Here is a 16,701-nt window from a genome sequence, read left to right on the forward strand (position 1 = left end):
CACAGTGTCCGGGCTGAACGGTGGGGGTGGAGACACTCCTTCTGGTATACAGGACCAAGGCCGTTTAAAGGTCAACACCAACACTTTGAATTGTGCTCGGAAACGTACTGGGAGCCAGTTTTGATCTCTCAGGACCGGTGTTATGTGGTCCCGGCGGCCGCTGCCAGTCACCAGTCTAGCTGCCGCATTCTGGATTAGTTGCAGTTTCCGGGTCACCTTCAAAGGTAGCTCCACATAGAGCACATTGCAGTAATCCAGTAATTTATTAATAGTGAAATTGTGCCAGGAACAATCCTAACCAGGTTTGCTAAGAAGCAAGTCTTATAGAATTTCTTGGGAATTAGCTCCAGGTAAGTTGGATTCAGTTGCAGCCTTGGGCTACACTAGGTGACCAAACCCTAGTCATACTAACATTATGTCAATAGACTCTCTGTTGCATTGATTCTGTGTGGATTGGAGTGAAATTCAACACCCTGTAATCTAGAAGGATTTAGAAAGAAGGAAGGCTGTTGAAAGGACAAATAAAGCTCGAAACTGACAGCTAGCCATCTGGCCGGGTAGCTTTGTCCCTCAGACAGAGAAAAGGGCCATTCAAAGAAAAGTGAAATTAAAGTGCATCCCATTTCACACCTGTGGGATTTTGTAGTTCCCCAACATGTTTGAAATATGGACAGATATTTCAGAATCAGCACCTTCTAGGACAGCCAGCAGTTCATTCTTCCTCCCACACCTGAAGTTTGGAATACTTGCTTGACCGGTATAGAGCAGCTCTACCAAGGCGTCGTATGTGATCCTTGTATTGTAATAGTTGTCAAAGGTATTGTAGCCGAGGGTGATGTTGGGTAAGAGCCTGGGATTCTGGTTGATCTCGTGGATGGCGAGCAGGAAGGCAATATTGTCGTATAAAATCATGTCTAGTCTTCTGCAAGGTAGCATATATGTTGCACCATCACCCTCAATTTAACAACACATGTAACGTTCCACATTCAGCAACATGAAGGGCATTTCCAAGCAATAAAAATTTAGTACAAATGTGTTAAGTATAAAGGAGTAAAATAAGATTAGAAAATGTGATTAAAATGTTTTGGAAATTGCTAAAAAATTAATTTGGTAAAGAACCGCAGTTGACGGGAACCCGAGGGGCTCCCCATATATAATGTGAAGCAAAAAGGAACAAGTAATTTGAATTTTTGTGTTTATTTTTCTTTTTATTGTTGTTATTGTAGTGTCTTTTTATAGTTTTTGTTATGTCATTTTTTGTTGTGATTATTTTAAGAAAAAATTCTAATAAAAATTACTATAAAACAAAAACAAATGTTGGGACAATCCTCACCACAAAGGCAAGACAGATGTGTCTATCCAGTAATGTTGTGGTATATTCAGAAGTGGCAGTGTTTGTTGTGTACAACCTTCTAAGATTATGCAAAAAAAAAAAGCAATAATAATGCTAATGATAACAAAAAATGCTGATTTTTAAACTGCAGTAGTTAATTCAAGCTCACCTCTGCCATGGAAGAGCCTGGTGAGTGGCTGCCAGTCAGAGTAGACTGTAGCAGGATACCTCCCCTTTCTTTATTAAGCAGCTGCAACCCAAGGCAGATGTTCATCTGTGTTTGTGTGTATTGGAGGTGGCAAACAGAAGGAAACTTACTTCCCTGTTTGATTTTCTTATAAACAAGAATGAGTTCACTTATTGTTCTTAAAAGCACACTAGGAAAAAATAATCCTGATACATATTTGTTTATTCCAGAGAACTTATCTGCCACTTTAAAAAGGTAAAGGACCCCTGACAGTTAAATCCAGTCGCAGACAACTCTGGGGTTGTGGCGCTCATCTCGCTTTACTGGCCGAGGGAGCCGACGTTTGTCTGCAGACAGTTTTTCCGGGTCATGTGGCCAGCATGACTAAGCCGCTTCTGGCGACACCAGAGCAGCGCACGGAAACACCATTTATCTTCCCGCCGGAGTGGTACCTATTTATCTACTTTGACATGCTTTCGAATAGCTAGGTGGGCAGGAGCTGGGATCTGCCACTTACCTTTCCTTTAAATCTCCAAGCTGTGCACACGGTATACAGTGCAACAAGAAAATCCACTAATACAAAAATGCAACTTAAAACCAATAAAGCGGCAATGCAAGAGGAAATAAGGTAGAGTTCCAGGGGATTTGGTGACATGCATCACGGTCTAATCTTATGGGTCAGTTAAAGGCTTTAATGTGTTCTCATATTGTGCTATTGAAAATAAGCTTTTAAAAATAACATACTCATGGAACAATGGGAACAGCTAGGGATAATAGATATGAAGTTTTCTGCGTGTTACACCCTTAGAGAACATAACATGAAAATGGTCTATAGGTGGCATCTTCCCCCTCAACGACTTGCCAAAATGTATAAGGGGAGAAATCCAATGTGTTGGAGGTGCAAAAAAGAGATGGGATCCTACTCCCTTATGTGGTGGACCTGTGGAATGAGGAAGGTATATTGGAATGATATTTATGATGAATTTAAAAAACTGTTCAAAACAACATTTAATAAAAAGCCTGAAATCTTTAAGAACACTATTCATGTATGGTTTGAATGCAGCTAGAGTTGTGGTAGCAAGAAAATGGAAAGGTGAGACACTCCGAACAATCACAGAATGGCAGATTTTGATGATAGAATACCTACAACTAGCGAAATTGACGGGTTGGGTGCGAGGATTGGAAAAACAGAAAGTTTCAAGAGAGTGGGTTACCTATAAAGAATATTTAAATCTCTATAGCATCAACAACCCCATATTGTCAGAACTGGAATGATATTTGTAAAGGAAAAATAAACAAAGTATATAAAAGAGGGAAAAGAAGAAGATATAGTAATAAAAAAACCTGTGAAATAATAAGGGTAGAAGTAACTAGGTATAATGAAATGGGTTGGAAGTATATGTTTAAATTTAGATGAAACAATTTGAAAATGACTTAGTTTTTTGTTTAATATTTATTTATTCTTATGTGTATGAGTTGAAATGTATGGATTTTTTCTTTTAAACACATATTCTTGTACATCCGTGTACTTTTAAATAAATTTCAATAAAGAATATTTAAAATAATAATAATAATAATAATAATAATAATAATAAAATAGCTGGAGGGTACATATTGCTCCATTCCAGAATCACATTGCAAAACAGAGACTTACGGAGAGACTGGGATTTAGCAGGGACCGATGCAAAAAAGGACCCACCATCTCTTTTAAAGAAGTTTGATCAGTGCGGATGGGGACAGCAGCCACGAAATTAAAAGACGACTGCTTCTTGGGAGAAAAGCAATGAGAAACCTAGACAGCATCTTAAAAAGCAGAGACATCGCCTAGCTGACAAAGGTCCGTATAGTTAAAGCTATGGTTTTCCTAGTTGTGATGTATGGAAGTGAGAGCTGGACCATCAAGAAGGCTGATCGCCAAAGAATTGATGCTTTTGAATTATGGTGCTGGAGGAGACTCTTGAGAGGCCCATGGACTGCAAGAAGATAAAACCTCTCCATTCTGAAGGAAATCAGCCCTGAGTGCTCACTGGAAGGACAGATCGTGAAGCTGAGACTCCAATACTTTGGCCACCTCATGAGAAGAGAAGACTCCCTAGAAAAGACGCTGATGTTGGGAAAGATTGAGGGCACAAGGAGAAGGGGACGACAGAGGACAAGATGGTTGGACAGTGCTTTCGAAGCTACGAACATGAGTCTGAGCAAACTGTGGGAGGCAGTGCAAGACAGGAGTGCCTGGTGTGCTCTGGTCCATAGGGTCACGAAGAGTTCGACACGACTAAACGACTAAACAACAAAACAACAATGAATTAGATTTATGATTTACTACCATTAAACTCATCCGCACATAATTTACTTACGGAGATATTTTGATAAAAGGAACCTGGGAGAAAGAGCTTGCGTGGGAATAGCCATTTAGTGTGGGTATAATCCCACCGATGAGATGGTCTCCTGCTCCATAATAGTTCATGGCGTAATACTGATCTCCCACTAAATTCAAGGGACATTTCCCCTTCAGCTGCCCATAGACATTGTAGAGCAGCAGCAGTATTATCATGGGCATGCCTGAGACTGTCACTCACTTCCCTCTTGCCTGTTTGCTGCAAAGAAGTACAGAAAACTGAACAAAGCTACAATCTGTGACTTTGCTAATACAGATGGGAATCCCACCAGGGCTTCTCATTCAAAGAGCATAGTATCACTGGCAGCATCCCTGCTACTTTGAAACCCCCAACCCAATATCTCAGTGGAGTGCACCATATTTATACCCCGACCTTTTTCAGGCTTGATGCAAGGAATTGCGTCTTGTCACTCCCAGTTCTGGCAATTTCTGCTCACGGTCTCAGATGTGATATTCAGGGAAGTCCCTTGAGTTTTGGCACAATTAGAGAACGAAATCACCATGATTTACACAATGATAAGGGGAAGAATTGCCTCTGCCATGGATCACAAACTCTCTGTTTGGCTCCATACACAAGTGCTTGGGTGGATCAAAACCTGTTTGCAAAAACTCACCAATGGTCCAAAAAAAGGAGGTTAGGATTTGAAAAATTGGGCTGCATTATAGTCGAGAAAAATCTACCATCCACAAAGAAAGATTTTGGGAAAACAGGATATACTGGCACTTTATCGTTTGCTTAAATGGGAAGGAACTATTAGTCTCATGGTCAAGATGCCCAATCACCAGGGGCACTGACTCTATGGGGCCAAGCTGACTTTGGCTCCCACAATATGTGTTGACAGGGGGCAGGGCCCCACAATGTTGAGGGGGTGGAGGAAGCTGAGTGTGGCTTGGCTTCAGTGGCCAGTTCCTCTGGAGTATGACAAGAGGAGCCGCCAGGCATTAAAGCTGCTGGGCTCCCTGCTCGGCCTCCTCCTGACTAACCGACATCGCACATGTGTGACATCACACCCGTGTGATGCGTGATGGTCCCCCTCAATCTTGGATACAAGGTTTCCCATACCCATTAGCCAATCACACATTCCCACTACCCTTCTGAGAAATAGCCCTGCCTACCCTCTCACTATACATAAGGGTCTGGCGACTTCTGTTTCAGAGTATCTGCAGAAGTGTTCAGGCACATGAAAGCTTATACCCAGAACAAACTTAATTGGTCTCTAAGGTGCTACTGGGGATGCAGAGCCTAGGACCTGCTGAACAGAAGATTGGCGGTTCGAATCCCTGCGACGGGGTGAGCTCCTGTTGCTCGGTCCCTGCTCCTGCCAACCTAGCAGTTCGAAAGCATGTCAAAGTGCAAGTAGATAAATAGGAACCGCTACAGTGGGAAGGTAAATGGCATTTCCGTGCACTGCTCTGGTTCACCAGCCGCGGCTTTGTCATGCTGGCCACATGACCTGGAAGCTGTACGCCGGCTCCCTCGGCCAATAATGCGAGATGAGCGCACAACCCCAGAGTCGGCCACGACTGGACCTAATGGTCAGGGGTCCCTTTACCCTTTACCCTTTGCCTTACTGAGATGTTTATAAAGCTTGTAAGAGTTTTAATTTGTTTTAGTTTATTCTATTGTGGTTTTACCATTTGTTAAATAAAATGATAATTTTATTGCTTTATCCTTTTGGAAACTACTTTGATTTTTTTTCTACAATGAAGTGGAGCATAAATTTTATGTAAATAAATAAATAAATAAATGGGGTTTACCATGTGTGAAGCTACATTTAAATGAGAAGTATTGCAGTTCCATTACTGCTTCACTGCAGTTCAACTATAAATTAATATTTTATTTTTTATTTTTTTAATACTTTTTATTAAATTTTCCAATTAAAACACAATTCAATTATTTCAATTATATCCAATTATACACATACATATCGATTAAGCCAAATATTATGCCAAATCATAACAAATTTCACACCGTTCACACTGCCATCCTAATCCTGATATCAAAATCTTGCTATAGTCCACAATAGTCCCAATTTTTTTCCAAGAGTCCCTCTAGATGTTTTCTTCTCTCTTTTGTCTTTTGTCGCAGCTTCTGAGATAGGCATCAAACAAGATTTAACACATATCCATTCTTCCTGTGTGGGTTTTTTGTCCAGTCCAACCTCCCCATAAATCTCTCTTGATCTGGAGTGCCTTTCTTGCCGCGTCAACAGTCCGACACAAGCCAGCGCCATCTTGAACGCCTCAGATCGTATTCCATCTTCTTCTAAACTGTCCGTCGATCGCAAGAGTACAGCTTTTTGGCGAAGAACAGCCAGTTCACATTATGCACAATCTCTTATAGATGATATATGGCTTTCCTCGCCTTTTAGCTGCCCTCTGCGTTCCGAGACTTCAATTAGGCTGCTATTATCTCTCAAATTCCAAATACGCCACAGCTCGTAAATCCAACTCACCGGCGGCTTCCAGGCCATTCCAATAAGCATGATTTGGGAGGTTTTTTACTCTTAACAGTTTAACAAAGCAACTTCTAAAATCATACCAGATGACAATCCTCTAATTATATGAATTCCGATGTCACACAGTTCGTTTCCCATTTGTCCCAAATAATCAGACAGTCTGTCCGGGAAGGAGACATCTTAAACTATAAAAATAAAAAGTTCACTTCCCTTATCGTTCCGTCCCAATCATACTTTCTTCTTGATGAAATACTCCCTCGATTCTCTTCTCGCTCAGAAACTGATAAAGTCCTGGCAGTATATTATCCCCCTTCTTTTGAATAATAATAATAATAATAATAATAATAATAATAATAATAATATATTATTTATACCCCGCCCATCTGGCCGGGTCTCCCCAGCCACTCTGGGCGGCTTCCAACAGAAGAATAAAACACAATAATCTACTAAACATTAAAAGCCTCCCTGAACAGGGCTCCCTTCAGATGTCTCCTAAAAGTCTGGTAGTTGTTTTCCTTTTGACATCTGTTGGGAGGGCGTTCCACAGGGTAGTCGCCGCCACCGAGAAGGCCCTCTGCCTAGTTCCCTGCAACTTGGCTTCTCGCAACGAGGGAGCCGCCATCATGGAGATCGCGCTCGCATAGGGTGGCCTCCAGGAACTCCGGCTCCCATGGGTGCTCAGCCCAGGCCCCCCAAACCCCCTCAACAGGTTGGGGTGGGTTAAGGGGCATCTGCGGGCCAGCGGCCCCTCCCGTCATCCCGGGAGAGTAAGTGGACTGCTTTACTCCCCTAGCAGCCACCAGAATTCCCCATGGGGGTCGGGAAGATGGTACGGGTCAGCCATAACTCCCGACGAGCGCGAGCGGAAGTCATAAATTAATATTTTAAGAGTCAAGTGCTGTCTTTCGTTTTCGTTGTGAGATGCTCCTTTGTATTCAGATCAGGCCTGAATATAATAATGTAGCACTTAGAATCATAGAATCATAGAATCATAGAATCATAGAATCATAGAGTTGGAAGAGACCACAAGGGCCATCCAGTCCAACCCCCTGCCAAGCAGGAAACACCATCAAAGCATTCCTGACAGATGGCTGTCAAGCCTCTGCTTAAAGACCTCCAAAGAAGGAGACTCCACCACACTCCTTGGCAGCAAATTCCACTGCCGAACAGCTCTTACTGTCAGGAAGTTCTTCCTAATGTTTAGGTGGAATCTCCTTTCTTGTAGTTTGAATCCATTGCTCCGTGTCCGCTTCTCTGGAGCAGCAGAAAACAACCTTTCTCCCTCCTTTATATGACATCCTTTTATATATTTGAACATGGTTATCATATCACCCCTTAACCTTCTCTTCTCCAGGCTAAACATACCCAGCTCCCTAAGCCGTTCCTCATAAGGCATCGTTTCCAGGCCTTTGACCATTTTGGTTGCCCTCTTCTGGACACGTTCCAGCTTATCAGTATCCTTCTTGAACTGTGGTGCCCAGAACTGGACACAATACTCCAGGTGAGGTCTGACCAGAGCAGAATACAGTGGTACTATTACTTCCCTTGATCTAGATGCTATACTCCTATTGATGCAGCCCAGAATTGCATTGGCTTTTTTAGCTGCTGCATCACACTGCTGACTCATGTCAAGTTTGTGGTCAACCAAAACTCCTAGATCCTTTTCACATGTACTGCTCTCAAGCCAGGTGTCTCCCATCCTGTATCTGTGCCTTTCATTTTTTTTGCCCAAGTGTAGTACTTTACATTTCTCCTTGTTAAAATTCATCTTGTTTGCTTTGGCCCAGTTGTCTAATCTGTTGAGGCCATTTTGAAGTGTGATCCTGTCCTCTGGGGTGTTAGCCACCCCTCCCAACTTGGTGTCATCTGCAAACTTGCTCAGGATTCCCTCAAGCCCATCATCCAAGTCATTGATAAAGATGTTGAACAAGACTGGGCCCAAGACAGAACCCTGTGGCACCCCACTAGTCACTACTCTCCAGGATGAGGAGGAGCCATTGATGAGCACCCTTTGGGTTCGGTCAGTAATCCAGCTACAAATCCACTGAATGGTAGCATTGTCTAGCCCACATTTTACCAGCTTCTTTACAAGAATATCATGGGGCACCTTGTCAAAGGCCTTGCTGAAATCAAGATAGGCTACATCCACAGCGTTCCCTTCATCTACCAGGCTTGTAATTCTGTCAAAAAATGAGATCAGATTAGTCTGACATGACTTATTTTTCAGGAACCCATGCTGACTTTTAGTGATCACAGAGTTTCTTTCTAGGTGCTCACAGACTGTTTGCTTAATGATCTGCTCTAGAATCTTTCCTGGTATTGATGTCAGGCTGACTGGGCGGTAATTGTTTGGGTCCTCTCTTTTCCCCTTTTTGAAAATAGGGACAACATTTGCCCTCCTCCAGTCTGCTGGAACTTCGCCTGTTCTCCAGGAATTTTCAAAGATTATTGCCAGTGGTTCTGAAATCACCTCTGCCAGTTCTTTTAATACTCTTGGATGTAGTTCATCTGGCCCTGGAGACTTGAATACATCTAAACTAGCCAAGTATTCTTGTACTACCTCCTTACTTATTCTGGGCTGTGTTTCCCCTGCTGAATCATCTGCTCCATATTCTTCAGGTCGGGCGTTGTTTTCTTTCTTGGAGAAGACTGAGGCAAAGAAGGCATTGAGGAGTTCTGCCCTTTCTCTGTCCCCTGTTTGCATTTCACCATCTTCTCCTCTGAGTGACCCCACTGTTTCCTTGTTTTTCCTTTTGCTACGGACATACCCATAAAAGCCCTTTTTGTTGCTTTTAACCTCTCTAGCGAGCCTGAGTTCATTCTGTGCTTTAGCTTTTCTGACTTTGTCTCTTGGGAAGGAAGATGCAGCCCAGAAGCCCAGCACTGGAGGCCAACATAGAGAAGACCTGCACGGCTACCATGTATTTCCCCTTGGTGCTCAGGTAGGTGGGCACAAAAGACACCCAAACACTGCAGAAGACCAGCATGCTGAAGGTGATCAGCTTGGCTTCATTGAAGGACCCAGGCAGTTTCCTGGCTAGGAAAGCCACTGTGAAGCAGATGGAAGCCAAGCAGCCCATGTAGCCGAGGGCACCATAAAACATGGCCACAGACCCTTCATTGCATTGCATGATGATCTCTCCAGGCTGAGACTGTATGTCAGAATCTGGGAATGGGGGAGACACCCCCAGCCAGATGCTGCAGATGATAACTTGAACACCAGAACAGGAAATGACAATGGGGTTGGCCAGACTCCTCCCCAGCCATCTCCTCACCTTGTTCCCGGGTTTTGTGGCCATGAAGGCCAGCACCACAGTGATGGTTTTAGCCAATAGAGAAGACATGGCAACCGAGAAGATGATGCTGAAGGCTGTTTGTCGGAGAAGGCAGGTCAACTTCCTGGGCCAGCCTATGAAGAGGAAGGAGGACAAAAAGGAGAGCAGGAGAGAGACAAGGAGGATGTAGGAGAGGTCCCGATTGTTGGCTTTGACAATGGGAGTTTCCCAGAATCTAATGAAGATTCCTAAGACAAAGCTTGTGATTAAAAATAAGAGAAGGGCAATGGAAACCAAGAGGATCCCCAATGTGTCTTCATAGGCTAGGAAGGTGATAATCTTGGGGACACATTGATCTTGGTCCTTGTTAGGGTGTTGATCTTCTGGACATTTGTGGCAATGCTCTGCATCTGCAATGAGATGAGAAAGAGTGACTTCATTGTCCTATGATTTTTGTTCCATGTATCATACATGTATGATTTGTATTAGTCTCGATTCTTCAAGAATATATTGGGTGGCACCCCCTACCAGAGGCCTAGAGTGTCCTAAATCATGCTCTTGAGACTCCTGGCTTCACTCTGTCTACCCTTTTGGGGCAGCCTCTTCTAGTTGGTGGGACATGCCTTGGTCAGATAAAGGCTTCGTTTCCCTCTGGAATGCCTTACCTTCCTGAGTGGAGATGGTCCCATTGGGACATTGAGCACAAGCATGGCAGCAAAGCGGTTTTCCTTCTTGAATCACTTTGACGTATCCAGAAGAGCAGCTTTTGCTGCACCTTGAATGTGGAAGAGTCTAACCATAAAATGAATGAATATCCAATAAAAAGTGTTAGGGATGGGTGAATAAGCCACAGAACTGAGTAACAGGCAAAGAAAATACACAATCACTCCTCGTTTTAATAGAAAATTGCTCTAGCGTCTCCCCCACAAAAGAAGGGTCCTTGTGGATTAGACCACAGGTCCCTCTGGTCCAGCATTACTTTCTCAGAATGGGAAACCACCTATCCTTGAAATGTTGTAAATGCATTCTCTAAACCAGGCATCCCCAAACTGCGCCCCTCCAGATGTTTTGGCCTACAACTCCCATGATCCCTAGCTAACAGGACCAGTAGTTTGGGGAAGATGGAGATTGTAGTCCAAAACATCTGGAGGGCTGAAGTTTGGGGATGCCTGCTCTAAACTGATATCAGTACCTAGTCTGATCTGGGGCAAATTAAGCAGATGAGATGGATGCAAAGCTTCACTGCCACATGGAAGATGGAGCAAGCTTGTTTTTTTCCTGCTCTGGAGGGAAGGACCTGAACCAATGCCTTCAAGTTACAAGGAAGGAGATTCCAAGGAAACATCAGAAAGAACTTTCTGGTCTCCCTCGGGAGGCTGTGGACTCTCTCCCTGACAGTTTTAAAGCAGAAGTTCGATGACCATCTGTCATGAATGCTTTAGCTGAGATTCCTGCATTGCAGACGGTTGGACTAGATGACCCTTGGGATCCCTTCCAGCTCTACAATACTATGATTCTATGAAATGCCTTAGGATGAGAAGAGCCTTAATATTTACTGCAGTAGGGTGAGGGGCTCACCGGGTGTTTCTGCAAATAACACCCACCTAGTGTTCTGAAGGCACTGAAGAACTGGGATTCTTAACCCTTGGTTTTCCTCACCTGAGTGAGCAGCCCAAGCCACACAATGGCATCCTCGTCAATGCTGAACTTTTTGTCTGGAGGTGCTCGCTGCTCGAGAGTCCCAATTTTCACAGAAGCCACAGAAGTGTTGGGCCACACCACCCTGGCAAAAATATCAAAGTTGGCTGCCAACTCCCCATCCCCATCCATGGAGGCATTGTGAGATCCAAAGTTCCTCAGAAATGAGTGGAACTAGAACGACACATGGATAAAAAGAACATTACTTCAGTGCTTCCCATTTGGGGATGGGGCGAAAGGTGAAGTTCTTTTATTGGAAATAATGTTTTGTTGCTCTGATTGTAACCAAATCTTGCACAACGGTTCCCGAGATCAAGCTTTTAGCACCGGATTCCAGCTGCCCCTGGTTATTGCTGGTGTTGTCAGAGAACAGAACTCTTCTGACTCTGGGGAGGCAGCCATGGAGGCTTTTCAGCCCTGGATCACCAGATATAATCATATAACTCTATGATTCTATGAATTCCAAAACTGTCTTCCTGTTCTCCTTATAAGATATGTCTGTGATGATCCCCTGTTCCCATTCATAATTTTTTTTGCCACAGGATGACGGCACATTCACACGCTGCGGCTTTGAGCTCCTGAGAAGGGTGTGTGCTATTTGGAATAATATGTGTATGGATGTGTTTGCGCAATGTGGTGCGAGGAATGGACTTCACCAACTCACACAGAGAGCTGGTAAACATCGAGCTTGCAAGGAAATAGTGCAACTGACTTTAGGAATTGGTGTGTTGTGCGACAAGCACACAGAGTGCACTGGGATTGACTGTTTGTGGGGGGGATCAGTTAATTTCATTGTACACAGGTTGTACATTGACAATAAAGGTATTATTATTACACATACACACGCTAAATTTGGCCGCCTCAGAAGTTCCTCCACCATAGGTTAGAAATATAAGAAAAGGTTGTTGCTTTTTCTATGGCAATGTCACCCCCAACCCGCAAAAAACAAATGTCACCCCCAACCCGCAAAAAACATCCTCCTGATTGGTGATGTCACAGGTTTTTGTGGCTACTCTTGAGTAACGACGCGCCACGCCTCCTTGTCTTAAGGTGTTTATTATGGTGCATTCTATTTACAGTGCAAAGTCTATGGAAAACATGTCTGCTCAGTCTGAGTCAGAACCTCACAATGGCTTCTTTCTGTTTTGCGCCCAACATAACAGCTTGAGAACGCCAAAGTGCCTCCCCCTTGTACTACGGGGTCCCGTTCGCCTCACTTCAGGCATCGGGGGGGGGCGGAGCGGCGTCCTCCTGACTGCTTTCCCTTCATTTCCTACCCCTCTGCCTCCCTCTCTACTCGGAGTGGAGTCTCTTTGACGCTGCTGGAGCCTTGTCCCTCACGCTCTGCTTCCTGCCTCCTGTAATCTGATCTGCTGCTGGACTTACTGCTCTGAGAGGAACTCGATCTGATGAGTGGAGGCTGTTCCCTATAAGCCCTCCCCCTTACAGGTGAGATACCCTTCCAAAATGCATAAATATTGAAGAAGTGAAGGGTGGTTGTGGGATCTCCACAAAGACTGCTCTAAATAATGATAGAGCCCTTTTGCACATTTCATTAGTACTATCTGTGATGGCAAAGGGAATACCTGCCATGGCTGTAGCCTCTGAAGCCTCCGCCTGTCTCCTCCACCTATCATTGCCACCTGCTTGGATCTGGATGAGTAAGCAGCATTTAAGGCATGTGCCACAACATACACACTGCTATAGATGTTGTAGTTGTTTGGAGAAAGACTCTGCTTGAGGACATCCAGGGGCAATTCCCCTTTTTGTTCACATCTCCAACGTTCTTTTGCAGAAAACAAGTGCTTTGAAAAGAAACAATCAAATGTTGTCAGCAAGTGATGAACTATGTGACTGAAGTCAAAATCGTCATGTTTTAGGGCAATCTCTGTCTGAATTAAGAAGGAAAAAAACCAGTGGCGGTGCTCGAAATGTAACTCCCAGTCAGACAACATTGGGGTGATATCCCACAAAGCTGTTGTGATCCAGACTTTCCCCTCAGTGGACAGTTGCCACAATGTGAGCATTTGATTTACGAAGAATATTCCACTGAAGAAAGAATGAGTCTCTGCATAGTGAACAAATACATTGACTTGTCTCCATGGGAGAAATGAATCAACCTGAATTTTCACTTCAGACTGAGTCATTTCTGGGATTCTGTATGAGACGGCAACACAAATCCCATTCAAGGTGAGCATAGGGGTCAAGGACCTCAGGAACCTTTCTCCATTGTCATTGTCTGGAGCAAAGAGACCAATCCACGTCCATCTGAAATGCAGGAGCAACTTGACAATCCCTCTGTATTGGTGATCATCTTTGGGGATCATCCGGTAGGAAAAGGGGAACCGAGTTTTGTCACTGAGGTCATGGGAGACAAACCCATAACTGACCTGGATGGGAATGGAAGAGAAAAGTGTTTTGCTTGGCTTTGTTTGAATTTCCTGAAATACAGGTTTCATCTCCATAGCAGGATTCTGTCAATCCAGATGGATAGGTGGAAGGAAGGAAGGAAGGAAGGAAGGAAGGAAGGAAGGAAGGAAGGAAGGAAGGAAGGAAGGAAGGAAGGAAGGAAGGAAGGAAGGAAGGAAGGAAGGAAGATTGCTACTAACAGAAATGTTCTCCCTCAGACAGCCAAACCCATTTTAAAGCAAAGTGCACTTAGACTGTTCCCCAATTCACACCTGTGGGATTTTGTAGATCCCCAACATGTTTGAAATATGGAGAGAGATTTCAGAGTCTGCGCCATCTAAAACAGCCAGCAGGTTATTCTGCCTTCCACACCTGTAGTTTGGAATACTTGCTTGGCAGGTATAGAGCAGCTCTACCATGGCGTCGTATGTGATTCTTGTATTGTAATAGTTCTCATAGATATTGTAGCCGAGGGTGAAGTTGGGTAAGAGCCTGGGATTCTGGTTGATCTCGTGGATGGCGAGCAGGAAAGCCAGATTGTGGAATAAATTTTTTTGTTGTGTTCTGCAACAAAACATACATTTCACACGTCATCCTCCATTTAATAATGTATTTCAAAGTCATAGAATCAGAGAATGGTAGAGGTGGAAGCGACCCCAAGGTCTAGGCCAACCCCCTGAATTGGCCAACACAGGAATTGCTGATGGCTGATCCAAGTGAGCCATCCCATAGCAACAACAAGGTGCTATGGGAAGGAATTTTTTTTGTTTGTTTCATCCATGTCAGACCAACATGGCTACCTACCTGTAACTTTTTAAGGAGTTGGGTTCAAAGAATCAGTGATATAACCAACTGTTGCCATGGGAGACCCAGATAAGTGTTTCCCAGTCAAAGTGTTTTCCCAGTCAAAGTGGGCTGTAGCAGGTTACTTTCCCTTTGCCTAGTAAATGCCTGCAATCCAAGGAGGAAGATGACCTTTAATAGACAGAGGGTGTTTGTGTGTTTGGGTGTGTGTATGTGTGTGAGAACCTCTAAGTGATGTACAGAGTGTACAATTTAAAAGCAAGATCCGAAGGAACAGAAAATACTTTTTATGTATGCGGCAACAGCAGCACAGGTGCTATTAGCCCAGAGATGGAAAGAAGACAAAGTTCCTATCAGAGAGGAATGGCAGTTCAAGCTTTTAGACTATGCTGAAATGGCAAAACTGACCGGAAAGCTCAGGGACCAAGAAGACCAAAACTTCAAAAAAGAATGGGGGAATTTTATAGTCTACTTAGGAGACCACTGTAAGCAGATTAAAACATTGTTGTTGTTTAGTCGTGTCCAACTCTTCGTGACCCCATGGACCAGAGCATGCCAGGCTCTTCCACTACCTCCCGCTGTTTGGTCAAACTCATGTTGGTGGCTTTGAGAACACTGTCCAACCATCTCATCCTCTGTTGCCCCCTTCTCCTTCTGCCCTCCATCTTTCCCAACATCAGGTTCTTTTCCAGGGAGTCTTCTCTTCTCATGAGGTGGCCAAAGTCTTGGAGCCTCAGCTTCACAATCTGTCCTTCCAGGATCTGTCCTTTTCAGGGCTGATTTCCTTCAGAATGGATCGGTTTGATCTTCTTGCAGTCCATGGGACTCTCAAGAGTCTCCTCCAGCACCAGAATTCAAAAGCATCAGTTCTTCAGTGATCAGCCTTCTTTATGGTCCAGCTCTCACTTCCATACATCACTACTGGGAAAACCATAGCTTTAACTATACGGACCTTTGTCGGCAAGGTGATGTCTTTGCTTTTTAAGATGCTGTCTAGGTTTGTCATTGCTTTTCTCCCAAGAAGCAGGTGTCTTTTAATTTCGTCTTTTAATTTAATGAAAACATTAGCAGGATTTTAAACTCACTTGTAATGTTACAAATACTATGGACAATATGGACAGACTATGGCATAATATGCAGTTGAAAACATCAACATTAGAACCCATGGAGGGAATGCTTGAAGTCTCCAGATTCAATGAAATCTCTTTATATGGATATGTATTTGGTTTTGTTATAAATTTATATTTTCAAAATCAAATAAGAACGAATTTTAAAATAAATAAACTAAATAAAAGCAATCGATTAAAATGAAAATGCAACTTAAATCTGAAAGAACAACAATATAAAAGCAAATAAAGCAGAGATTCAGGGGATTCACACACATACATCAGGATACAATTCTTATGGGTCATAGATTATTGTCTGAAATGAACCTCACCAGCTGGTGAAAGCAGGCTGATTGCATGGTGCTGGAGGGTTCATATTGCCCCATTCCAGAATCACATCCCTACCGTAAAACAGAGATATACACAAAGAAACTGGGATTTAGCAACAGGTAGGTAGCCGTGTTGGTCTGAGTCGAAACAAAATAAACAAAATAAAAAATTCCTTCAGTAGCACCTTAAAGACCAACTAAGTTTTTATTTTGGTATGAGCTTTCGTGTGCATGCACACTTCATCAGATACCAGATACCAGATATCAGATTTAGCAGGGACTGATGGAAGGAAATGCCCATTGTCTCTTTTAAAGAGGCTTAAAGCATTAGATTACCGATTGAGTACCATTAAACTCATCCCCACATAATTTACTTATTCAACATAATTTACTTATTCTCTTCTTATTCAACATCTTTATCAATGACTTGGATGATGGGCTTGAGGGCATCCTGAGCAAGTTTGCAGATGACACCAAATTGGGAGGGGTGGCTAATACCCCAGAGGACAGGATCACACTTCAAAATGGCCTCAACAGATTAGACAACTGGGCCAAAGCAAACAAGATGAATTTTAACAAGGAGAAATGTAAAGTACTACACTTGGGCAAAAAAAAAATATGAAAGGCACAAATACAGGATGGGAGACACCTGGCTTGAAAGCAGTACATGTGAAAAAGATCTAGGAGTCTTTGTAGACCACAA

General features: G+C 43.4%; 1 protein-coding gene across 1 annotated transcript; it reads right to left on the bottom strand.

Moving 5' to 3' along the window:
• Positions 1–7,268: 7,268 nt before the first annotated feature.
• LOC132591800 (vomeronasal type-2 receptor 26-like) lies at positions 7,269–13,677 on the bottom strand. Its single transcript, XM_060272238.1, has 4 exons — positions 12,937–13,677; positions 10,318–10,444; positions 9,226–10,062; positions 7,269–7,342 (listed from the first exon to the last, which is right to left on the bottom strand). Exons 1-4 carry the CDS (start codon positions 13,675–13,677, stop codon positions 7,269–7,271), a joined length of 1,779 nt encoding a protein of 592 aa, XP_060128221.1.
• Positions 13,678–16,701: the final 3,024 nt, after the last annotated feature.

Source organism: Zootoca vivipara, chromosome 2, assembly GCF_963506605.1.
Source record: "Zootoca vivipara chromosome 2, rZooViv1.1, whole genome shotgun sequence".
In the NCBI taxonomy this organism is placed as follows: domain Eukaryota; kingdom Metazoa; phylum Chordata; class Lepidosauria; order Squamata; family Lacertidae; genus Zootoca; species Zootoca vivipara.